Below are 27,033 nucleotides of genomic sequence, written 5' to 3'. Positions count from 1 at the left end.
ACAGTACGCACACCTTACGTAAATCCAAGGACTACTGTTCTGCCGCATAGAAATTTTGGGATAAAAAATAATCTAAAAGTAAAAATCACTAATGAAAGAAGTAGGAAATTCTAGGACATAGCATTCTGTTTTTATGTTAGACAAAAAAATACTGAAATGACTTCAGCATATTAATATTTCTTAACTTAATGCCGATTGCATTTTCTCCTATCTATGAATATTTAAATTAGCATATTTGCGCTCTCATTGATTTTAAAAAAAAATAGTTTACTTTTTTCTTACGGATAGGCTAAATAAAAGTTTAGCCTATGTTGAAGTAATCCTCTCTATAATGCGGTATTGTATGTTCTCATTTCAACCTTAGTTATGCAGGTTGCAGTTGCATCGATCCCTTCTGCTCGGTAGCTTTCCATTATTGTTATAAAATTATATTAGTTTTTCTGTTACGCTGTAATGAATTTATAGGGTTTTTTTAACGTAGCGTCATTCTTTATATGTTAATACAGAAACGTTATTAAAAAATTAAGCAAGCCGTATGTAGTATAATTATTAAAAGTCGTATTAGGAATCTGAAACTGTGTAATCCCATATTTATTTTTATAAGCTTATACTCTTTACACTATGCAAAACCGGTGTCATATCTAAGAGAGGCCCCAGAAATACGATTGCCGTGTATTTGGTCTACTTTTGTGTTTTAATTAAGTACCTTCTATTGAATGCTTACCCGAGATGAAGCGGCTTCACCTTCGGGCATGATTAGCAACTGCTTATGATCTCAGAATTTACAACGTATTCATCTGAACTTACAAATTCATAAATTTAATTTCAGTGATTCAATTATTGTAAAAACTATAATAGTTAGCTATAACGAGTTATTTTAAAACAAGTTTTACATCTGTTTAAAATTTAAAACCACGACTGCCAAAAGTTTTTTTTTTTTAATCGGATGTCCGGCCAGTGCAGATCATTACACGACAGTGTACTGTAGAAGGGCGGAGGCCCCCTAAACTTCAGACCATTGCCATTAGATCCGTGAAGGCTTGGTGCCAATATGACTGCGTCCCTCGAATATTACGCGTCACAAGGTGAACGTTTTCAACATCATTATTAGGCTCAGCTCCATTTTTGCGTAAGCGACCACAGACAGAAACATTTTGCTGAGGTTTATGTAACTCTACAGCTGAGAGGGTAATCTCCTTTCGTTACTCATTACCCTTAGAATTAGTCAAATGGAGTTATGGGCACTGATTGGTATTCTCTGAACCCACTCCTACCGTTTGGAAGAAGTTTGACCCATGCCAATTCCTCTCTTTCTTTTTCCTGTTTAGCCTCCGGTAACTATCGTTTAGATAATACTTCAGAGGATGAATGAGGATGATATGTATGAGTGTGAATGAAGTGCAGTCTTGTACATTCTCAGTTCGACTATTCCTGAGATGTGTGGTTAATTGAAACCCAACAACCAAAGAACACCGGCATCCACTATCTAGTATTCAAATCCGTGTAAAAATAACTGGCTTTACTAGGAATTGAACGCTGGAACTCTCGGCTTCCAAATCAGCTGATTTGGAAAGACGCATTTACCACTAGACCAACTCGGTGGTTATGCCAATTCCTCTGTTTTTCTCATTCCCATCATTTCAATTCCCTTTGTTCTTCCATATCCCTGTTGGGAAAAGCTGTTTTACACTTCAACTGATAAGTAGTTATCGGATGGTCGTCGGCAACATCAGATAAAATAAGAGTTCATATTTGGTACATCGTGTCAGTTGGCGAGTGTAATGATTTCACCGTCATGCGCTTACATATTATCAAGTAAATCATCATTCATTCTTATAATCCTCATCATTATTACAGAGTGTTGCTCTGTAATATAGTATAGTTAAAGAGTATGCAGATGATAACTTGTATATAGTATAATTTTTTATTAGTTTTTAAAGATATATATATATATTTATGTAGTCTATGACACTCCAAGGATTCCAATAAGGGTTCATATATCTAAATCAGTTCAGCCGTTGAGCTGCTATGGTGGAACACACATATACACCATACACCATACCACCATATATGTTGTATACACACATACACCATAAATATATTACACTCCTTTTTGGGCAGTTATGTAATTAACTTATTTCACCATTATTATTTTAAATACCCTTATAACACTGGAGTTATATTATACATAATGATTTGAAACTAAAACCTATGTGTGCGAATGATAAGCAATATTGATATTGTATCGGTCAACTGCATTCCTTATAACTTGATACTTCCACAGCATTTGAAATATTCCAAGAAGCAACATCCTGCCAGCCTCCATGGTGTGAGTGGTAGAATCTTGGCTTTTCATCTGGAGGTCCTGGATTCAAACCTGGTCCAGGCATGGCATTTTCACATGCTACAAAATTGTGATCTCATCTTATCCTCAAGCAATACCTAATGGTGGTCCCAAGGCTGAAACAAATTAAAAAAATAAAAACGGAAGCAACATCCTAGAAATTGAAGGGTATGAAATATAAGAGAACACTGGAAAAACCTTGTTTACCAACCTGGTTTCTGTAGGTCACCAAATTTAAAAAACAGGTGCGGTTTCATTGTGTATTATTAATATTTAATAATATCTCAAGACCGTGGGAATTGATATAATTTTAAAGTTATTAAGAGTAATAAAAGTTACCATTACTCTATAGAAAAATTGCTGTACAACGGTAAAAGCAAAAAAAAAAAAAAAAATACTTTAGGCTATTCAAAGAATATTTATAAAAACTTCAGTCATGTGATAAGTAAAAGTATTGATGTTTTGTTGAAAAAAATGAGATTGTACTCTGTAATATAGCAGGCTTAATGCAGTGGTTCACCTGGCTGACTGTCTCTAGCTTAATTTAATGAATTTTATTGATTCATAGAAAAATATAAATGTAAATTTTTTTAAATTGCATGCAACTTGTCATATTTTTATCTTTGTTGCAATAATAGTTTTGATCAATCGTTATCCAAAAAATTATCTACCAACAAACTATCCACAAAACACATATACCGCAAATATACACTCACTCACTAATGTAATGTATAAGAAATGATATAATAATTAATTTGTAGAAAATAAGAAGTCTTCAGGATGTCATTAATTTTTCATTCTTTTAATGAAACGGCCTTAAAAATATTCATTCCAATATATGTGATGAAAATATAAATGGTGCAGAGTTAGTTTAATAGTTATGTCTGATGTACCTTTTGCGGTGATTTATTAATTAGACTACTTGGAATAGATATATTCACCTTGCCTACTAGAGTTTCTATTCTAGCTGATAAAAAAATATTACAGTTAGATTTTTCTTTTGCAGTACAAATTATGTTACCCACCGGGTTGGTCTAGTGGTTAACGTGTCTTCCCAAATCAGCTGATTTGGAAGTCGAGAGTTACAGCGTTCAAGTCCTACTAAAGCCAGTTATTTTTACACGGATTTGAATACTAGATCGTGGATACCGGTGTTCTTTGGTGGTTGGGTTTCAATTAACCACACATCTCAGGTATGGTTGAACTGAGAATATACAAGACTACACTTCACTCACACTCATACATATCATCCTCTGAAGAATTATCTAAATGGTAGTTACCAGAGGCTAAACAGGAAAAAGAAAGAAAAGTACAAATTATGTTAATTTTATTAAAAACATAAAAAAAATTTAATGCAACCTGATATTAATTCAATTACTAGGAAATGTTTTTCTTTCTTTCAACTACCCTTTTTTTGAAAATATTTTTAAGCAGTTGCTTTTTTAAAAAAAAAATGTCTTTCTTCTAAATGAGAAGGTTTAATTGGTTTTTAAACCAAACTTATAACCATAAACTGTTTTTTTTTTTAGGTCATGAAACTTTAACAATATAGCATCAAAATGTTTAATATTGTATTTCTAGGGACTCATATTAATTTAGCATTAATAATAATTATGAAGAATAATAAACTCAACGAAAACAAAGAAAAATATTCCTGAGATTTATTTCATTTTATATCCATAAATAAAGTGTTATTTATGTTTACAAATTTTATCTATATGTTAATTTTGAATCCCCCACTAAACAGATTCAGTATATACACAATGCATTATTTCCTGATGCAAGAGGTACATTTAATTATTGTTTTGCACAGTCCTTTTCTCTCTTATGACTATCTCACAAAACACCTGATGTACAAGAGATACTAATCAAGGTTGCTTTTTATGAGAGTAATGTTATAGATTGTACAGCAAGACCCTGTAATGAACAAAGTGAAGATGCCACTTGTAGAACTGTATTGCTTATATCACGTAACATTTTAATGGGTGTGGTATTCTGATCCGTGAAATATATTTGGCTCCAATTGCCTAAGTAAGACTCAAACAGGATGTTTGCTACATGAGAATGGCTATGCCATTTGTATGAGTGACTTAGATTACGTATCAGAGTGTTTTCTGTAATGGCACCTAACAAACAATTCAAAATCAATCAATTTTTAGTTCATAAAAAACAAAAAATTAAAATTACTTTAACTAGATGTCATTCTAACAATTATTCTAATTATAAAGTAAATTCAAATGAAACACACAATACATAACACAATTTTATATAATGTAACCGCTTATAATTTTTCAAATGAGTAAATTTAGCTTCATGTTAGTAATGGAATACAAACATAATAAATTTGATTAAATATATTGTTAATTACAGTTTAGGTTGTATATAAATGCATAGTAAAAAATAGTTATTTAAAAGCAGGGGTGCTGAAAAGAATAATGAATACTGCACTATAAGTAAAAGAGCTACAAATATGTCATGTATGCAGATATTCAGCTCTGTTATATTGTATTAAAACAATTTCTACCCTCTATTAAATGCTGTGACTATACAGTAGCATGTAGTATACAAAATAAGTTTTGAATTTATTTTATTTTTATTCAATTATGTCTATTCTAAAAACTGGCTGGTGAATATCTTAGTCTCTCATAATTGATCCAGGGTGATGATCCTTAATTTTATAATTTTCTTTTAAGATGTTATTTTTAGAAGTTAATTGCTAACCAAAGCTAAATTGATAGCTTTTTTTTATGTTGGAGAAGGGAAAATCTCTACCAGATACCATCTGCCCACACAGGTAATGTGGTAATGTCGAGCTTTCACTGACTAAAACGTCTCCCCCTCTACAACATGCAAAGACTGGACCTGCTGTAAGCACAACACTGCCTACAGTGGGAATTGCAGGATTGTCTTCAGCAGAAAGGAGCAGCAAGGAACTCAGTGGAGTCCCATGGGTATTGATGAAACATGTACATCCGCATCCAGGCCTAACCTCTCTTTTTTCAGCTTAGCCTCTAGAACCACCATAAGGTATTACTTCAGAGGATGAATGAGGATGATATCTATGATTGTAAATGAAGTGTACTCTTGTACAGTATCAAATCGACCATTCCTGAGATGTGTGGTTAATTGAAACCTAACCACCAAAGAATATCATTATTCACGATCTAGAATTCAAATCCGTATAAAAGTAACTGTCTTTACTAGGATTTGAACTCTCAACTTCAAAATCAGCTGATTTGCAATGACAAGTTCACCACCTTTTTTTTCCTGTTTAGCCTCTGGAAATCACCGTCAGGTATTACTTCAAAGGATAAATGAGGATGATATGTATGAATGTAAATGAAGTGTAGTCGTGTACAGTCTCAGGTCGACCATTCCTAAGATATGTGGTTAATTGAAACCCAACCATCAAAGAACACCAGTATCTATGATCTAGTATTCATCACCATAGTATTCATCTAGTAATCACCACCTCTCTTTTTCCTGTTTAGCCTCCGGTAACTACCGTTTAGATAATTCTTCAGAGGATGAATGAGGATGATATATATGAGTGTAAATGAAGTGTTGTCTTGTACATTCTCAGTTCGACCATTCCTGAGATGTGTGGTTAATTGAAACCCAACCACCAAAGAACACCGGTATCCACGATCTAGTATTCAAATCCGTGTAAAAATAACTGGCTTTACTAGGACTTGAAAGCTGTAACTCTCGACTTCCAAATCAGCTGATTTGGGAAGACGCGTTAACCATTAGACCAACCCGGTGGGTGGTAGTAATCACCACCTAGCCTGGCCTAACCTAACCTAACTGACACAGATGTTGGTTAGGTTGTTTATTACATTTTATTTTACCAAATTATGGGGACTGAAGATGGTTTGATAATTAATGATGAATTCATGTTGCCTACCCTCCCTGTGCATTTGCCTGTGATTTAATGTACTTTAAGTGTGTTAAGAGTTACAAATTTACTAGCATGTATGGAAACAATAGCTGATCCACTTGTATGCATTCATGCTTCAATACATAAACATGTAAAATTTATTCATTTATTTATGTTCTGTTGTTGGAACTTAAATAGTAAGAAGCCATTCGCCATCTCAACGATACTTCCCACCTATCTTGTCAACTAGGAAATCTAGTCAATTGAATACTGTAAAAATTCAAAATCATTTATGAAGACTTTTTTATTGATTTCTTTGTTTTAATTAGTAAAACTTTTACAGGATGTTATGAATTGTGGAGAAGTAACACCACGAAGGCGACATAGTGGAGATGAGAGTCGTATTCCAGTACCTAGCTCTCCGATCCTAAGACGGTCTGGATCCCAAAGACTCAATAGCTTTTCTCCAATTGCTGAACATAGTAGAAATGGTTCATTACCATCTCGCTCACCATTGCTTATTAGACATCGAAGTTTGGTATTTATCTTTCTTCATTTAATTAGATTATGTTTTTAAATGTTTAAATATACCATGTTACTTCTAAATTTTTATATAATTTATACTCTTATGAATGTCCACATATATAGTGCTTAAGATAAATTTGCAAATTTAACTTTAATTTGTTTAAAAACTGTGAAAATGCATAAAAACAGAATTTGTGATACTTTGCTACAGTTGGTTGGAATGTTCTTTTTATTATATCAACTACACTTCTGAAAATTAATAATTACAATAAATTTTTGTCTGAAAATGAATACCTCAGAATTTAGTTTTCATTTTCAGTTTGTTTAATTAAACTTAGATTGCTGTTTGTTATCTTACCTTCTTTAATTTCAGCTTTTCAGTTACTTTTCATTTTACCAAATTGTGTAGATTGAAGATGAATTTGATAATTAATTTTACAGTTTTAAGTAACATTATTTTTTTGTTTTAACAGTATTAATTAAGGTGTTGTAGAAACTGTATTTTTTCAGGTAGTATACTGTCTTATAAAATAAATTTGCTTTGTTTTTGTCCATTACAGTTGATGATGAAAATTGTTTAAAACTAACAGCTTTTTAAATGATAAACCAAACCAAATTAATACATTTAACATTTTCAAAACTAATTTTGTAATGTTTTCAATCTCTTGTGTGATCATCCTTATTACTAAGGAGCAACTGAACATGCTCAGTGACTGAAAAATTTGGTTCAGTTTGGTGTTTAAAAAGTTGAAGTTGCTGTTTCAAAAAAGTATTTTAAAGTACACCTTTATTCATTATTTTAATAACCTATACAATCATTTTATTGTACAACCATTCTAAGTCAATGTAAGTAATAAAAATATTGATTAAATTTTACTGTCTACAGGAATAAATATTAATGTAAAAAAACATGTATTTTTTTATTTGATTTTTAATGTATTTTCTCTGTTTTACTTGGATTTAATGTTATAATCCTGAATGCTTACAGACTCAGTATAATAAACTTACTTTATTACGTATATTGTGTTGAAACAAAGAATTTCTACAAAACTAAAAAAAAATGACTCTAGATAAAATCTGTATTTATTAATCTTTATCACCTGTAAGAATTTGAGGTTCAAAACTTAATTAGTGCAGGAGAGATTTCACCAAATAATCTTATTAAGTTATAAAATATATACTTCAAACTAAATGGTTAAATACGTAATGAACATCCAATTTAATAAGAGAAAGTTTTGAGATTTACTGCAGAACTTTTAAAACATTAGCTCTGGGTTTAGACTTAAATAAAATTTTATGGCATAATTTATCAGGTATTTAATTGATTTTATCTGAGAAAGAATACACTTTAATCATAATTCAATGTTTCCTGAAAAATATAAGCTTATTCTATTTTTATCTAATTATATAACTTTTATTCTGTAGAGTTTGTGAATTTCACAGTTATTTACTCTTCAGAATCAATAATATAAAATAAATTCTGAATGTTAAAGTGATTTTCAATACAAAATAAAAACATTCACATAACAAAATTTTAAAGAATATGGAAAAACCTCAGAAAAGAGAGTAACACAATACTCATTTATTAACCTAGACACTTTTAGCAATAAATTTGTAGAAACATCCATGAAGATAATATTTTAGAATTTGTGAATGATTTGATAGATAAATACAAGCTATAATTTTAAAAAATTACCACTCTTTGTATATATTTCAGAAAAATTATTTCTTAGATTTATCCTGGTGACCACTCTTTCCAAGCTTTAATATACACAAATCCAATTCTCAGTCGTTTCATTGAAAGCAAAGAACATCCTGCTGTCAAACACTAAAAGAGACTGCAGCTGTTTACACATTTCTCCAAATATTTAATGAAGCCTTTGATGAAGGCCATGAATATTAAATCATAGTCATGCATTTTTAATCAGATAGGATACAGGTGCAGGTAGGATTCAAGTTTCAGGAATAACTGTACTTGCCTTTAAGAAAGAATACCATAAAAAAGCATAAGTTCTGCTGACATTACATATGCACATTTTACAGTGTAACATTCTTGATAACTTTCAGTATGATCCTATGCTGAATTTCTGATGAAACTAATATTCATATTAATTTTTCCCAGATTACTTTGATCAATCTGCTGGAAATTTCCAAATATTATAGAGGATGTCTCACAAAGAAATGCAAAGAATTTCAGGACATGTTTTACAAGTAAAAATAAAGAAACAGTTCATGTAAACCAGGATCCAAAATGGTTCATTGTTTAATTACAGTTTATAAACGATTTCTTATTGATTTCTGCTCCCAAGGTGAAATGAAGCCATGCTAAAATTTTTTATACTTAAATTAAGCAGTAAATTTTATCGTCTCATGTGGTTTTTGATCTGAAAAATTGAATAAAACTTGTTCCAAAACTGTACCTCTAATAATTATTGATGAAATTATTAAACATAAAAAATTGGTGACAAAAAATCTTTTTTAGGTTTGATGTATCATAACTTTGTTAAATTGTTAGTAAACAAATAAAATTTTGATTAAAATTTATAGAAAATTTAATTCTGATAAAATTTCTACAAATAGTTTTTATAATTTATAATAATTTAATTAATATGAATTACTAATGATTTTATAATAAATTTATAATCTTTATAAATTCTGTAAATAATATGAGCTGAAAATGAAGAAAAGTTTAAAAACTTTTATGTTTATTAAAACAAAACACACCAAGATTTAGAAAAAATACTGAATTTTAATTTTAAGCAAAAAAAAAATCATTTCAATATTGGAAAAATTTAGAAACAAAACCGATTATTAAAAATAAATACATAAACTATATCTCAAGCTTATTATTACAATAATTGTTCAAAGCATACTCCTTCACTTTTATTATTATTTATTTTTTTTGTAGAACATATCCTGAAATTCTTCACATTTCTTCTTGAGATACCTGTGTAGACTATTCTTGGAAGGATATTAAAATATGTCTTCATAATAATATTCTTCACATTTACCCTATTATTACATTTCTTCTGACAATTTTCTAAAATTCAGTCCTCATCTTTACCTGTCAAAATTTATCATTAATAATTTCATTATACATCACTGTTTAATGCGTGAATGGTCCATAATTCTCTCATTTTATCTTACTTACATGCAGGAGATGAATTGTAGATCATATTCAGTAAACTGAGGTTATCTCCAGTTAAGTCATTAAAGCTTTGTCAGAATAAGTTGTACTTAAAATTACATACGATGCAGATATTCAGTGCTTCCATACTAATTACTTATAATATCTAGCTGCTGTCTCTCCCCTGAAAAAAAAACCCCAAAATATATATTACTAAAGACATTTACTTTCAATTTCTTCTACTCTAATACTTAATCAGTTTTCTCATTTTCCTGGTCTAAAGAGCTTGATATTAACTTTTTTGTCATTAATACTTTTAAAACTACCTCCCTTCCATTTGATAGAATCCTTTTGGATAGACTTTTAAGAAGATTTTGATTTAAATATTGCCATGAAACAATACTAAAAAATACAGTTGAGTTGTATCGTTACACAATTGAGACAAAAATCTACCTTCTCAATTCTGTATTCCAAAGATCCAGAAGTTCCCTACTTCCTACTCATTTTATATAAACTTATACATTTACCGGTTGTTTGTCTGCAGAAGAACAACTGTTTATTCCAGCAATTACTTAATTGACAGCGTTATTGCTATAATAGAATGGATTGTATAATAAGCCTACAATTTGGAAAATAGAGGCATCTCTATAGAAGGGGTTATATTAGGGATGAATTCGCATACCTTACTGCTCATTTATTACTAAATATCTTTAAATAAAAATTGTATATTTCAACCTAACTGACACAATTAACTTGTGCAATAATAACATAGCCTTTTTACTGGAAGTGTAGAAAATTATAAACCTTTTGTATCTTAATGTGAGAGCTATTAAACTATTCAGTACTAATAAACATTTATTAGAAGTGTGCGATTAATGGTGAATTTTCAAAACCACTTGTAAGTAATGAAGGAAGTATTTTCAGGTACTGATATCTTCTAGTATAAATTTACAGTGTTCTAGTTACAATTTTTTTATTACATTTAAAATTATTATATATTAAAGGTAGCGCTTCCAGTAACAACATTAAAGAAGAAGGCTTTGGAAGATCTTACTAAAAGAAGAAGCTTCTAACTGGTCTTTGAAAGAAAAAGTCAGCATTTTGAAAGTGAATTGTTTATTATGTATTTTAAAATATTTCAATTTTTTTATCATATTATTAATTGTCATTTCATTTCTCATTTTAACGAGTATGTTTTTTATGAGAAACTTAAGCTCTTCATAATATTTTATTAAAACTAATATAACTTATTTCTTAAATAAGAAATAAATTACTTTGTAAAAGGGTAAAGTAAAGGTTAAATTGTTCCAGCAGTCTTTAAATGCACCTCTCAGTTCCTGCATAAGTCCTGACCGGGATGATGATCTCGACTCTGTGCACAGCTTTGGAAGTAATGCGAGTGTTACTAGCACCATGTCGCAGTGTGACCATGCCAGCTTTGCTCGCAATGGCACAACATTCAGTAGTAGACAGAAACGTTACGTTGTTCACTGTTCTCCTCAGAAAACTCCTGGAGAGGAATATCTCACTCCTACACAAAGAGCAAACAGAACAATTCGGAGATTAAAGGTAAAATAATTATTAATATTTAAAAAGTTTATTGAAATGATTTGAAGTATTTTCATCAATCAATTTATGAATAAATGAGTTTATGAATAAAATCCTAATTAGATTCACTGAAGTTGTTTATTTTGTAATGTAAACATGTGATGTCTTCAGAGAACACTTCAGTTCACAAGCATGAATGTAAAAATAATATCTTTGTTTACATAAATACTGATAAATACTGTTTATATATTTATAAACCTAATATAACATAGTGAACATTTTTCTGTTAAAAAAAAATCGATTTTACTCAGTACATTATAGTCTCAAAAGTTTGAGAAAACTGCCATCTCAAATTATTAAATAATTTGGAGTGTCACAAAATCCTAAATAGAAAATGGTATAAAGTTTCTACACAGTTTGAAAGAAGTGATTCACTCACTTTATGCTGCAATACATTGTACAAGAAGATAAATTTAACTTCCCTTATGCATTATGGAATGCACAGGATATTTTGTAAAATTACTTCTTTCTTTATTACTATTATTTTTTCTTTAAAAAGCTGTTTAACCAGTTTTGAAAATATTAATAAAATAAGTGTGAAAAGGTTAAGGGATTCCACAAACTGAAAGAAAAAAGTGATCAAATTGATCAACTGTCAAGCTAGTTATCAGTTGAGTCAAGTTTTTGATTCAAATTCATTTGATTAATCAATTTTAAACATCATTGTCTACTATTTACTATACTCCTTAATCGCAACAGCATGCAATGAAGTTACACTAAGTGATCCCTTACTTCAATGACTATAAAAACTGACTTAAGCCATTACATCTGGCTCCAGACATTAGCATTCTATCCTTTTTTCCACATCTCTCACTTTCTAGGATCTTATTCCCAGAGATATTCTAGGTGTTGTGAAAACATCTTTTCAAAAATTACTTCTTAACTTGAACAATCTGTCTTTTAAGTTCAACAATTTCATATACTATCTTTCCAAGTTTGCATACAATGTTATATCAATAACCAAACAGTTTCCTGTATGTGGATGTAATAACAAGCATTAAATATATAAACATAAGTTAAATCAAAATGAGTTCAAATCCCAGTCAGGTATAGCATTTTTCATATGTTACAAAATTCCACTGAGAAAAATGACCAAAGGAGTCGATGCCTGCCTATCATCTAACAAAAAGAAAAATTAAAGATAAATTAAAATGATAAAATAAATAATTAAAAACACCCCAAACTGATTTTTAGAATATGATGAAAATCAAGATAAATAGTTATAGACTATGCTGAATGTACTTTATGCACTGATTTGATGAAAATCTATTTCTTGGAAATAGATTTAATATTAAAAAAAAAACCATATATATATATATATATATATATAATATATGTGTCACTTTTCCCAAAAAATATCTTTAGTGTTTTGAAAATTATCTGTTTTTATTTCATTAAATATTATTTTTTAGACATTTTTAGCAATAGTGTAATAATATATCAAAAAGATGTAGAATTTTTTTGGTACAAAAATCATGAGATATGGTTGTAGCTCTGGTTTATATCTTATTACAATAAATTTGTGATTATCTGAGGTAATTAGGACCGAGACAACCTTGGATACGGAAAACCTCTGATAATACAGAGTTAAGTGCTATTGGGCTAAAAGTAATGAAAAAACTAGTTAAAAATGTACAGAATTAGTTTATTATAAGAAAAAATGTAAAATAAATATAATTACAGACTTGTAAACATGCATAAACATAAGATTAGAGATTATTTTTTTAAAAGTCTTTGATTGATTTTTAGGTCAACCTGTGTGCTCTTAGTTGATGTTACACCAATGGTGTAGAGACAAGTATATCATGTGGTATGCACTCTTCCTATTGCTCTATGTAAGCAAGAGCAACTTCAGCCCATCAAGTGTAATATTTTTGGGGTTATCTCTTTCATATCATCATCCTCTTCACTATCTTTAGCATTGTTAACCATATCAATTATTGCATCAGTGATCTTCATCTGCACATCTTCATTGCACCAATCATGAATATCTTCGCTGTTGATTTGATCTTCAACAGCTAGCTCATTGGCTAGTTGCACTAGTTCACTTACATTGTCCAGTTCTGGCACTGTTCTCTTCATTGTTGCTAGAACCCCTTGGTCTAAAGGTTGTATAAGTGATGTCACATTAGGGGGTAGAAGTATGGCTTTGATATCACCACACACAGTTCTTTGGCATCTGGGTGAGGCGGCACATTTTCCAATAATAAAATTGCTTCCTGGGGAGCTTACTTTTCTTTAAAAATGTTTCAGTAACAGGAACAAATTAATTAAAAAACCAGTCACTAAAATTTGGTTTTCCATTCATGCACTTCTTTGGTTGTGGTACAGTGTTGGCAGACAGTTGACTTCGATATTTTTAAAAACTCTTCGATTTTTAGATTTTCCAATAAGCAGAGGTCTTAGTTTCAAAGAACCAGAAGCATTGCAGGTAGTCAGAATTGTGTTTCACTCTACTTTTTTTAAATCCAGGAACAGTTTTTTGGATTCTGCTTCTAAGGTTTTTGAAGGTAGCATTCGAAAGTTAAAACCGCTCTTTTCAGAGTTAAAAATTTGATCCTTTATTATTAAAAATATATTAATCCTTCTTTAAAAACAATCTTTTCCATTTTAGACTGAAATTTCACAACTGCAGATGGATCAACTGACAGTTTCTTCCCACTAATATTCAGCTGCCTTATACCATATTTCTTCTTCCACGTGTCAAGCCTCTTCCACTACTTGCAGTGACTGTTCCTCGCAGTGAATATTTCAACACATTGTGGAACTTAAGCAACTTAGCTTGAAATATTGGCCCGCTCACAGGACTGTCCTTCTCTTGCAGCTGTGAAAACCACAGAAAAAATGGTTCAGACATCTGCTCATAGTTGCCCTTTTTCAGAGTCTTTTGATTCAAACCACTGCCTCCACTCGCACTTTTGTTTACAATTTTTTCAATTTTTTTCTGGTTATGTCTCCAATCTCCAACAGTCACTTCCCCAACTCCCAAATCAGCAGTGACCTTTTTAATGCTTGCCATTGTCCAACCGTTTTATCCCATTAAATTTTGTTTTAAGAGAAACTACAACTCTCTTTTGTTTTCCACTCGCAGCACAAAACAGAATTCAGTAAAAGCACAAACTTAAACACACTAACACAACTATGTTTAGCATGAACGCAGAGATAACTGAAATTAATTGACAGGTGACTGTGACAATACGAAGATTGATGGGTGAACCTTATGATTTCTGAACTTGGTAGGAGAGGAAACCTTGCATGTCAAATATATTAACATTGCTTCTCGCCATGATTGTCCTGCTTTATTTTTATGTTTTATGTTCCTGTGACTAGCTGGGTTAACCCGGAGGCTTGGTTGACTGGGACTCAGATAATTGTGATATACTGTTCAATTTTCTAGTAATTAATTATATTGAATTTTAATTTAGAATTAATAGGAAGAATTGTTGCATTTAAAGCGGGGTAAGAAAAGATTAGACTTTTTTTGGAAATAGTGCATAAAACATTTTCATGCTTATTAATATATATATATATATATATATATATATATATATATATATAGTTCAAGTATAGCCGAGCAGTTACAGGAGTAGATGTACAGTTGTAAGTAGAAAGGAAAGCGCCTTGCTATAATGGCTCCGCTATACCTGATTTTCATTAAAAGTGTTTTAGAATTACTCTTGTAAAAAATTAGTCTTAAAAGAAAAATAAGTCTTAACAAAGGCTTTCAGCCATGATAGTTCAGCCAGTAAGGTGCAAATATAACTAGTTTTTGATGTTAATAATTTTTGGCTGGATGTTTAATTTTATTTTAGTGAATTCACTAGTCTAATAGTGAGTTGCAGTTATATTGGATGAAACTTTTTTAACAGAAATGTTTCAACACTATTTTTATATATATAAAAGATTAATGATCATTAGATAATAAGTATTACATAAATGTAAAAATAAGTGAAATGAATAATTAAACTGAAGACACAAACATAAGCAGGTTGTTGTAAATTATTCTGAAATTTTTTAGCAGTGACTATCTACAGTTGTTGAACAAATGAAAGGTATTAGATCATGTTCCTTCAGCCTTAAAATTCTCTGCATTAGAAGAGTTTGGTACACCTTAAATTAAGCAACGAAAAGAAAAGTAGAAATTAACTTCCAGCATCTTTAAAATGAAACACTACTTTCTAAAACAATTTTGTTAAAAGTGAAATTTATACATCAATAAAAAATTATTTTTAATGTTGTCATTCAATGATGACTCATTGTGTACACACAATCTGCTTTGTCTAGCAGTACAGTGTTTCAGAAACTGTTTCAGTAATTATGAGTTTAAATGTAATCTGATTTATAGATATCTTTATCTCTGATCAGCATTAAAATTGAAAGGTGGTTATATTATTAGGCCTATGCAATTCAGTTTTTTTCACAGATGATAAAACATATTAAGCCTCTTAGATCATATCTTGTTTTTTTTAATTCACTTATAGAAAACTAATACTGTTTTTCGATAATATTTCATGATTAATAATTAATAAAATTTTTTTTATTAGCAGCAGAAAACCACTTTACTCATTACTTTCCTAAACAAACTTGGCATAGGATGTTTGTTATTCTTGGGAATGGTGAATGGCTGTGCCACTTTCAATAGTGTTGTGTATTTCATCTTAAATTACCTATTTCAGTTACAGTTATGAAACCTAACACATATTCAAGAAATTGTTCTCATTGAAGTATTCTAATGATAAATAATTTATTGTTTTCAGAATCTTTTAGGAGAAGCTCAGGCTGAAATTATAGAAAAAGATCAAGAAATATTTAGGTTGACAAAAGAAGTCGTTGAACTAAGATTATTGAAAGCTGGTGGTAGTATTAATGAAAAAGAGGAAAGAAATGATAATGACATTCCTCATCGTTTGACACAAAGCACATCGCAAAATATACATATAAGAAATCCGATTTCATCACGAGAAGTAACAAGCACTTCAGAACAGAATTCATCATCATCATCCTCACTGACTGGTGGTGCTAAAGATGTTCATGATCATCCAGATATACCATATAATGGTGGCGGGTAATAAATAGATTATTACTTTTTATCCATAAAATTAATAATAAAACTTGAATTCAATTTTAGTGATAATAATAAAAATAATAATAATAATACAATTCAATAATTATTCAATCACCCTTGTATATTTTTTATTATAACTTTATTATGTTACAATAACCTACTATTCATTTTTCATTAGATTCAGCATTTAAGAAAGTGATGTGTTTGCACAAATATGCTCATTCTAATTAAGAAATTTTCTAAAAGATTAATAACTAAATTTCAAACGCAAGCCCTAATTCAAAAATGAATCTCAAAAACAAAGAAAAATTTATTTGATTTTTTTGTTAGTAATAATGGTAATTGATTGATCATATGGTAGCTCTATACATGGTGATCTTTGAAATGTTTGTTTGTGCATGTGATGGGCACTTGAGAATCAGAATGTTGTACAAAGGTGTAGCCAAAGAGTTTTTAAGAACTGATTACAGTACACTTTATTTTAAAATGAAAGTTATAAAAATTTTACCTGATTCTAAGATAACTTTCAATCTGTTTTATTTCTTCATAGGTTGTTGCTAATGCCTGCAACAATCTATGTAGTCAGGTTATTAATAGAGTTTGGGAATTTCTCAAACTCAAAACAGTTTCAGATAAAAAACAGATTTTGAAGTTCTTGGATCAAAAAGGATTTATCAATCCCAAATCTTACTGCACATTTTTACTATATGTTCTTATTGTAGTTAACTGAGATAGACTTTATAGATTAGGTAGGTTACAACCTGTCTAACATGTAAAATGTATCTATCATAATATAAAAATGCTAGGCAATGAACTACAAACAAACAATAAAAGCAGTCTCTTAAATTAGTTGCAGTTAAGAAATATTTAAGTAATAATTTGTCGTAAGAAGAAGTACATTAAATTGCAGAATGTTATTTTATTGATTGTTAAAGTGAACATTTGTTTTTCAAACCTGAATTTTTCATCACAGAAAATACACACATCTTAATGAATTAAATTTTAAATGAGCATGTGCATTAAAATAATAATCATTAATTATGTGGGTTAATGTATGGATTAAAATCTGGACTTGTTGATGAAAATAGCTAATCATGAGTGAATAATTTTTCTTGTACATACTCAATACTGTTTTTTGGGATCATAATCTCAGCAAAACTTACCAAGAGATTTTGACCACAGAAGAAAGTCAGTAGATATAAAGATAAAAGTAATTTAAAACCTCTTGACAATCTATGAAAAACTTAAAATGAATTTATGAAGTGATAATATAATCAGATGTAGATAGATCAGTTTTAAAAAAAAACTTAAATATTATTATTATTATTATAATACAAGAAAAATGTATTATTATGATGCAAGAAATGGAAAAAAACAGGTTTGTGGAAGTCTGTAGATGTACATTATTTGAATGTAAACAATATTATTGGGGATCAAAATTCATGGTGAATTTATCATGCAGTTTTGGTGTACTGGAGAAAATACAAATACTTTTATTAAAAGAATAAAACAATTTTTTTATTGAACAGATTTTCATTAGTTGAAGAACTCCTCTGCTTCCCTAAAAATAATTAATTAGATATCTATAGACTTATTATTTAAGTCTTAAATTAAATTTAAGGCTAAATTTATCAATCTAGTTATTTATTTAAAAAAATAATTAAGAAAATCTAATATTTATTCAAAGAATGTATTATATTTAATTTTCTTTTTTTGACAAACATGACAATATCTGATTAATTAGTAAAAATGCAGTTGTGGATTAAATTATCGCTCTAATTTTGTAGAAAAATATATGGCTAACATTCAAACTAATACCCTAATTTTTATTTTGATGTTCATTTGTGTAATGTATAACATGTTTTATTACAGCGAAGAGCATGTGTATAGTTGTTCTTTTTCTATATAATTTTTTCAAGAATTTTCTTAACTCTGGAATAATAACTGTGTTTAAATTTTGCTTTGTTCTTATCCGTAATGGTTAGTGACATATTAACTTACATTTAATATTTTGTAATGACACATCAAATTAAATTTCATAATTAAAAGTTTTTATTTACCAACTTTTTGAAGAAATTGATATTATTACTTTCATACAGTCATACAGTGGGTTTTGGGGGTGAAATTGAATTTTATTTACATTTTGAGGTATCAGGAGAATGAAAATACTATACATTTAAAATGTAATTTCCTTATATATATATATATATATATATTATATGCATATGTATGAAATTTGTGACTTGGAATTCTCCAAAACTACTTGATTAATTTCATTGCTGTAGTAGTGCGTCTGAAGTTGTGCATGTGAAAATTTGATGAAGACTGGTTAAGCTGTTCTTTAGTTAATGCACAATTTAAATTTGACGACAGATTTAACTGCGTAGTGGTGTATTTTTCATATGTGCTTATGCAGTGAGTCAATCACAGTAATGAGTGAGTTGAAACTTGATGCTTGTGTGTTTGGTCTACTCATTAATCAAACGTATGAAGTGCATTGTACTCTGAAAATCATTGCATTTCTGATAGCGAAATGTAGAGGGTGTCTGAAACAAAAAGTCTATCTTCTTGCACTGAACTGCATAAATTTTTTTTTAAACTTACTTCAAAATGTTTTCAGTCATTTTTGGAGATATCCTCATGACTGAGATTGCAGTTTTTTCGTTTCTGCCAACTGTCAACTGATGTTACTGGCTGTTTTCCTTTTTTTTAATTAGGCATATTAAGAATGTAATTAAAAAGTGAGTGATTTGAATTGTGTCTATTCAGATTTTAGTTTGTCATTGTTGTGTGTTTTTACATGTTTATATATTTCATAATTTTCAAGTGTGTTAAAGCACGGTTCTGTTTTTACATATGTGTAGAATACCAGAATTGTATAAATGTGTTAGTGGATCTATGATTTGTGTATATGAGGTGATTATGAAATGATGGATCTGATAAAATCAGCTGATGCCAGTGTAAAAGCAACAATACCAGTCACTGAGGATGCTTACAAAGATCATCAAAAATGTCTGCAGAAAGTTCTTATTATGTAGTTTTTGTTTTATCATGCATAAAAAATATTTTTTATTTATTGTTTATAGAATTTCTCCTGCTCCTGTACCATTAGGGGAGGTGCCTCCATCGCTTGTTGACTCGGGTCATTTCGAAGATTTAAATAATACTAAGGAGTGGGGAGCAAATAGTCCTCATAATTCACCTGGTGTTTCCCAAAATCAACAAATAACACTACAAACATCACAGCCTCAAACACAGACTTTGTCTCAAATTCATCCTTCTCTTGAAAACTTAAGGCGGCAACATGAAGATGAGATTAGAGAATTACGAGAAAAGCATAATGACAAAGTAGATTCGTTACTACAACGAATAACTGAAACTAATGATCGGTAAGTAGTGGTACATTATCTACATTACTTACATTATTTATTTATTATTCACAATAGGACTAAAGGTTGGTGATATTAACCATGTTTTACAACTATAAAGGCCTGATTTATTTCTAATTATTTGGAAAAACAACAAACAATCAACAGTATGCACTTTTTTGACATGCTAGATTCTTGCTCAAAAAGCATAATTCCTCTGCATGATAATGCCTATTCCCCATATTGTTCATAAGACAAAGGAAGCTATTCAAAAATTTGGTTGACAGATATTGCCACATCCTCCTTACAGTCACGATCTCAAACCATCAAATTTTTTTTTTGTTTGGCCTTCTTAAAGAGTTTTTACATAACACCAAGTTAGGCAACAATGAGCTGTAAGTCAAGAATAGTACAGACACCCTTTTTTCTTTTTTTATCCTTTTTTAAACACACAACAAGGGACGATCAGTAACTGCCTAGAAGACGTTGCCGTAATTGTACCCGGGTGTTGTGGTGTAGAAGTCCCTCCCTGTTTTTGGATTCTTCTTTGTCCACCCATTGGGGTCGCCCCCTGGTTCATCAGAGCATACCAACAGTCCCTTCTGGATTGCCGGAATGCTCCTCCCCAGGAGGGCTACCCAGCCACTCTTGCGTGTGGCCGAACCCAGGCATCCTCAGCAAAAAGGTTACCTCCCTTGCCCTATGTGGGTCCACGTTTCGATCCCCTGATTCCATTATTTTTTGTGTCAGCCCTTGGGATTCTTTTTTTTCTTTTATAACTACAAAACACTCAGTTTACATGCCTGAAGCATGTTCACTCATTTCCTTCTATACCCAGTACTTCACATACTGCATCAACCTGAACACCATACTCACTGGGATCATTACCTGGGACCATCATCTTTTTCCACCTCTTGGAAAAATACAGCACCTGTCTCCAACAAGACTGCATCCGGAGGACACACTAGAGGTATGCCTACCATCCCTCCAGATTATATAAACACGACAAATAGGACAACTTAAGACTATAAGAATAACACTAGGAATATGTACAAAAAGTTATAACTATATATATTTCTGTATAGTAACTTCCATCTGGTATAACCAGAGTGTATATAACCGGAGTATACTTTCTGTAATACATATATGCAAACATCAATATAACATATATTGCAGCAGTGTGACAACAATGGTGTGTGTATCAAGAGACATGTCATACAGGAGAATACATACAATAAATCAGTACATCAATACAATAATGGATATTTACAACATATGAAATTTACAAAAAATTAATACCGTAACACTAGTCATAGATTAAAACTTCTCAAGCCACTCCTTCAGGGGCATCAACAGAAATCATTAATTATTCATTTTCTACATACAATAAATCATAAATCAGTGCATCAATACAATAATGGATATTTACAACACATGAAATTTACAAATTTTAACACCATTATGATAATCATAGATTAAAGCCACTTCTTCAGAGTAAGCCACTTCTTCAGAGACCACCAACAGGAATTACACGTAGAAGAATACATCAAATAAATCAGTACATCAATAAACACATAAAAATAAAATAAAGGATATTTTTAACATATGAAATTTACCGCACTGCCAATATATTGACATCCGTCTTTGTCAGTCCAGGCCCCATTCTGCCATGTCCTCTATTTTGTCCTGCAGTATTCCTGTGACCAGTTTGGACACCTCCTCCCATTGTGGCTCCCATGCTTCCATTTTCTTTAAACAGTGCAATTACAGAAACATCAAGTTAACATCTAATTAAGATTTTAATAATAATTTGTGGGTGTGCACATGCACACACACACACACGCACATGTGTGTGTATACACACACAGAGAGAGAGAGAGAGAGAGAGAGTAGTACATACAGTACATATTGTACATACAGTACAATAAAAACATTTCCTTGTAAAATGTTCAATAATAGAGAGTACAATGCCAAATTCTTACAAATAATAAAGCAATATGTTGCTAACAATATAATTCATTTATTAAGTTATACAATAAACAAATATAACTAATGTCCATTTAATGAATAAATTAACTTAATTGAGAGGATTTTTTCAGTTAAATTTCTATTCTATCTTTTATTCCTCAATATTTTAACATAAATTGGTAGCTTATTGTAAAACAAGCTTCTTTACAATATTAAACACCTAAAACAGTTTTGTGCTCTAATTTTTAGAAATTACCTATTTAAATCTAGTAAGTAACATGTACATCCTATTTTTACATCTGGTAAATAACATGTAATCTACATAACATGACTACAATTATAACTTATAACTTAATCGTAGTTATAACTACGATTATAACTTACATAATTATAATCTAAAAATATAAAATGGAATTGTAAAATATGTTGGTTACATTTAATATAATTGTATAAAGGTAGATTTCTTGTAAAAATTTAGACCTTTACTATTAAACAAAACGAATTTTTTTTAAATATTATTTTATTATCAATATCTGTTCACTTTTATCAGAGCTATTTTTACATTTTATGTCCATTTCAATTTTATTAATTTTTTTATATAGATATTATGAATTGAGGCCTAAATTTGAAGCTGCAGAGAAAAAGATCCATGATCTTGAACAAGAGAATGAAACCTTAAAAAAGAATTATGAAGAGGCAGAAGAAAAACATAAAGCCATGTACTTAGAGATTTATAAAAAAGGTCAGGAAGCTGCACAACTTGAGACTGAGGTATGTAACAATAAATCCAGTAACTAGCTGGTGAAAAATAGAATAAATAAAATTAAAGTCCTTAAGATGAAAACAACAATTTTTGAGTTAACTAATTCTTATCCACCAGTAAAACACCTTTTTATTTGCAGTCTAATCTGCTCCTGAATAGCTTTCCGCTCAGTTGGTTCTGGTTTTGATTCCCATCCAGTCTGGTATTTATTCATCATTTTATCCTATCATCAAAATTAAAAAAAGTATTACTGTATAAAAAATTATAAGGCTATCCACTTACAGCTACAGAATAAATACATTAAGGAAAAGCTCATGCCTCATGGCTTGTAATGGAATGTTAATTGAAAAAAGTGAACTGATAGTAAAAACCTTTTCTAAGTAAATCTTTTAAAAGGTATTCTAAATTTATTAAAATTAATTGCTTATTTTTTGCTACAACTCAAAACCAAAAGAATTATATTAGAGATAATGCTATAGCAGCTTTAATGCAACAACAGTTTCCTATTGCCTTCTGCATCAATATGGCATCAGCCAGCATGTGACTTATCTTTCCTGGTGGAGTGATTTCTCCACTCCAAGGATAAGAAAATGTCCCCCTAATCCCTATCTATTTCTTCAGCCTGAGAAGAGATTTCAGAAACTTGGTAAGGAAGGCCCTTTATTCTGGGAAGAATCACTCAGCAGGCTGTTTCCATTATTGAAGGCATTGGACAGAGTGGATAAATGTTCATATTCTGTAGATTTCTTTGTTGTGACCAAATGTGAATGTTTTGAAAAAATCAGTACAAAGGCTGTAATTATTAAGACTGGCTATCTAGAGAAGAAAACTAATATTTTGATCACACAATGAGAAAGCCAAAAAGACATAATCTGTTGAAAATTATATGCCAGGGAAAGTAAAAGGAACAAGGAGACCTGACTGGAGAAGAATTTCTTGATTGAAGAATTTGAAAGTGTGTTTCTACAAATTGCACTCTTTTGTACTGTAGCTGACAAAATAAAATTTCTATCATAACATCTAGTTATAGATTGACAGAAAAAGAAATTGCTATATAAACAGATAAAAAATGTGTTGCATATTATCTATTAAAAGATATCAATATTATCTATTATATGTTTATAAATGCAAAGTTTATACTTTGCATTTATAAGCATATACTTTGAATAAAGAAGTAAATGACCATATTTTTCCCCATGTTGAACAAAGAATCATTACACAAAAGTGAGCTGTATGTCTTTGTGACACACACACATATATATATATATATATATATATATATATATATATATACTGGTTGATATATATATATATATATGTACATTTGTTTGCTTTGTTGTTCTGATCAATTAATCACATACTGCAGAAAGTTATAAGAAGTGTGAAAATTGTTTAATTTTTTCTTTGTGTTTCCTATTCTCCCAGAACATCAGTTTTGTTTGTCTTAATCCACTTGGATTTACGAAAGGACTTTTTCTTTAAATCATTTAGCTTCATATGTAAGAATCTTCCTAACAGTAACAGTATTAGCTGGAAAATTTATATCTCCTTTATGATTTTAAATTTTGGAAGGTTATTCCTATTCCTATTCCTTTATTTATGTAAAGTAAAGAGGTTTTAGATATGTTCATTGTTGACCACCGGGTTGGTCTAGTGGTGAACGCATCTTCCCAAATCAGCTGATTTGGAAGTCGAGAGTTCCAGCGTTCAAGTCCTAGTAAAGCCAGTTATTTTTACACGGATTTGAATACTAGATCCTGGATACCGGTGTTCTTTGGTGGTTGGGTTTCAATTAACCACACATCTCAGGAATGATCGAACTGAGAATGTACAAGACTACACTTCATTTACACTCATACATATCATCCTCATTCATCCTCTGAAGAATTATCTAAATGGTAGTTACCAGAGACTAAACAAGAAAAAGAAAGATATGTTCATTGTTGCGTTAAATCTTTTGACTACTAAGCAACTATAGATTACTTGACTGCTACTTCATAAACTATCACATTTACCAAATAGACTACTTAAGTTTTCTTCTTTTCATGTAATAATTTTATTAAACTTCAATATTATGTTGATGCCATATTAAGCCATATTAAATGGTTTAGTTGGCTTAATAGAATGGAATAAAACAAATTATGGATATTTTCTCCATTAACTTTATTGCTTGCCCAGGGCACAGTTAGGCATTCAGTTGCTACTTATATGTGTGTAATTTACTTAATAATTTTTCATAAAATTTTCCATTCCAAAGTAGCAGCTAATTCAGCTGTTGGAAAGAGCACTCGTTGACTGTTAATCCTCAGTCATTAATTCACTGCCTGGTGGTTGCTCTTTGTAGATACTACTTCACTAATATTAACTTTTTAATTATTTATTTTATATACTGTAGTCAAAAATTTTTAAAATACAAACAAAATACTACAAAACAGGAAAAAATCATGATGATGTAAAGAAAATCTCTGGGGAGTCAGTGAGCTCCAATATCCTCTGGAAACTTTGCACACAACATTGCTAATAGAGTAAGTTATTTTTGACTTTCTAAAACTTTCCATAATGAAATTGCATTTTACTGAATTCTCATTTATTGTAACCAAGTGTTAATCTGTAAATCAGCTAAGTGTTTAAAAATTGGATTTTTAAATGAAAGTCTGTAATCAATCTCTTTGTTCTGTATTTGGCATCTCATACATCAGAAATTTTAGTTAGGTAGCAGTTTTGTACTTGCCTAAAATTTGTAGTTGGTTAATGATAGATAAATTTCCGCATTTAAAAGCAAATAATTAATGATGAGTTGTGTGAAATGTTTCTGGATGTAATATTCTGTTGTGGCTGATGCAATCTGATGTGTGCCACAAGATCTGTTGTTGTAAAAGAGCCTTTAACAGGATTGAAGCTAAAACACCTTGTACTGGTCATTTGTTGGGATCTTCACCTAAAGGTGAAGATCCGAATAATTCACCTCTGATATGCACATATCAGAGATTCTAGTGCACATGGACCGCTAAACAAGTTTTCTAAAGTTAGTAAATGTAATTTACTGTCATGATTAGGAAACCTAAATATGTGCAGATAATACAGATCATACATATATCGACAGCTTCATATTTTTTACTACATTATGTAACATTGGAGAACAAAAAAAAAAATTTTTTTGTCTCGGAAAGAAAAATATTTGATTCTGATAGTATTTTTTCTCCTGAATTCAAATATGATACCAGTTTTTCCTCATTGTGCAAGGTTTCTGAGAGTCAGGCATTTATAATTTTAAACATTTTAATATTTTCTGTGTTCTTAACTACACAATATTTATACATTTGATTCACCTAGAAAGTAAAAAATGACAATTTTCTGCTGTATTTTGCCTGTGGAGCATCCCTCTTGATGGTCCAACAATAATTGGCCAGCATATTAGGATTCCATTTGCCTTGATATCTCTTTTCCATAGCTGAAATCTCCTGATGAAAGTTCTTCCCATGCTCATCGCTCACTGTGCCAAGATTTTCCGGAAGAAATCTAGGTGTGAGTGCAGGAAGTGCACTTTTAAGGACATATTACAACTCAAATTTTTATAAGATGTTATAAGATTATTGACAATATCACAGTAATTTTCCACCTTTTGATTTCTCAAAAATCTCTGAGTAACATTTTTGAATGCTTGCCGAGCTGCTTTTTCCAGTGGATTCAATAGTTCCTCAAACTTTTCATCATGGATTAGCCATTGTATTTGTGGACCCACAAATATCCCTTGTTTAATTTTTGCATCACTAATTTTAGGAGACTTCTGTTTTAAGTACATGAAACCAGGAGTATTGTCCATGGCCTGGATGAAATTCTTCATTAATCCTAGTTTGATATGTAACGGAAGTAGATAAACATTTTTAAGATTACACAATGAGTCATGTTTCACATTTTTCTGTTCAGAAATGAGTGATTCGCGTCTAAGCCATTCTTTTCTATGGTTTTTTCTGTCCCTACTACCCCATTCACACAAAAAACAACAGTTCTTTGTGTAACCAATCTGCAGACCAGGAATAAGTGCGATTACCTTCAAATCACCACAAATATTCCATTCATACACTATATATTGAAGCTTTCCCAACATAAATTTAAAGTTTTCATATGTTTCTTTCATACGCAGAGTGAGCCACAGGTACTGATGGGAATTTATTGCCATTATGCATAAGCACAGCTTTTAAACTAACTTTAGAGGAATCAATGAACAAACATCATTCTGTTGGGTTATGTTCATTAAAAGTGTCTCCATACAGAAAAAATGTCATTACAAAACATTAAGCCATTTTCTTCAGAAAAATAGTCTTTAAATTAAAAATTACGATTATGAAGTATATATATTTTTATTGTTTTAAAGAAGATTCTAA

The 27,033-nt window shown here is 30.3% G+C and overlaps 1 protein-coding gene across 8 annotated transcripts in view; it reads left to right on the top strand.

Annotated features, from left to right (window-relative positions):
• The window catches only part of qtc (GRIP domain-containing protein quick-to-court), a 189,665-nt gene that overhangs the window by 124,822 nt on the left and 37,810 nt on the right, over positions 1-27,033 (top strand). For 7 of the 8 annotated variants that reach the window (XM_075360664.1, XM_075360841.1, XM_075360503.1 and 4 more), the window contains exons 2-6: positions 6,568-6,762; positions 11,188-11,445; positions 16,242-16,549; positions 19,636-19,938; positions 22,488-22,656. In XM_075360664.1, coding sequence (XP_075216779.1) covers positions 6,574-6,762; positions 11,188-11,445; positions 16,242-16,549; positions 19,636-19,938; positions 22,488-22,656 — 1,227 coding nt within the window. In that variant the 5' untranslated portion in view covers positions 6,568-6,573. The remainder of the gene's footprint in view (positions 1-6,567; positions 6,763-11,187; positions 11,446-16,241; positions 16,550-19,635; positions 19,939-22,487; positions 22,657-27,033) is intronic. The other variant, XM_075360580.1, reaches the window with a different exon arrangement.

This window comes from Lycorma delicatula, chromosome 1 (genome assembly GCF_047948215.1).
Source record: "Lycorma delicatula isolate Av1 chromosome 1, ASM4794821v1, whole genome shotgun sequence".
In the NCBI taxonomy this organism is placed as follows: domain Eukaryota; kingdom Metazoa; phylum Arthropoda; class Insecta; order Hemiptera; family Fulgoridae; genus Lycorma; species Lycorma delicatula.
Note: the sequence above shows the minus strand (reverse complement) of the source record. Positions and strands in the feature narration are given on the sequence as shown.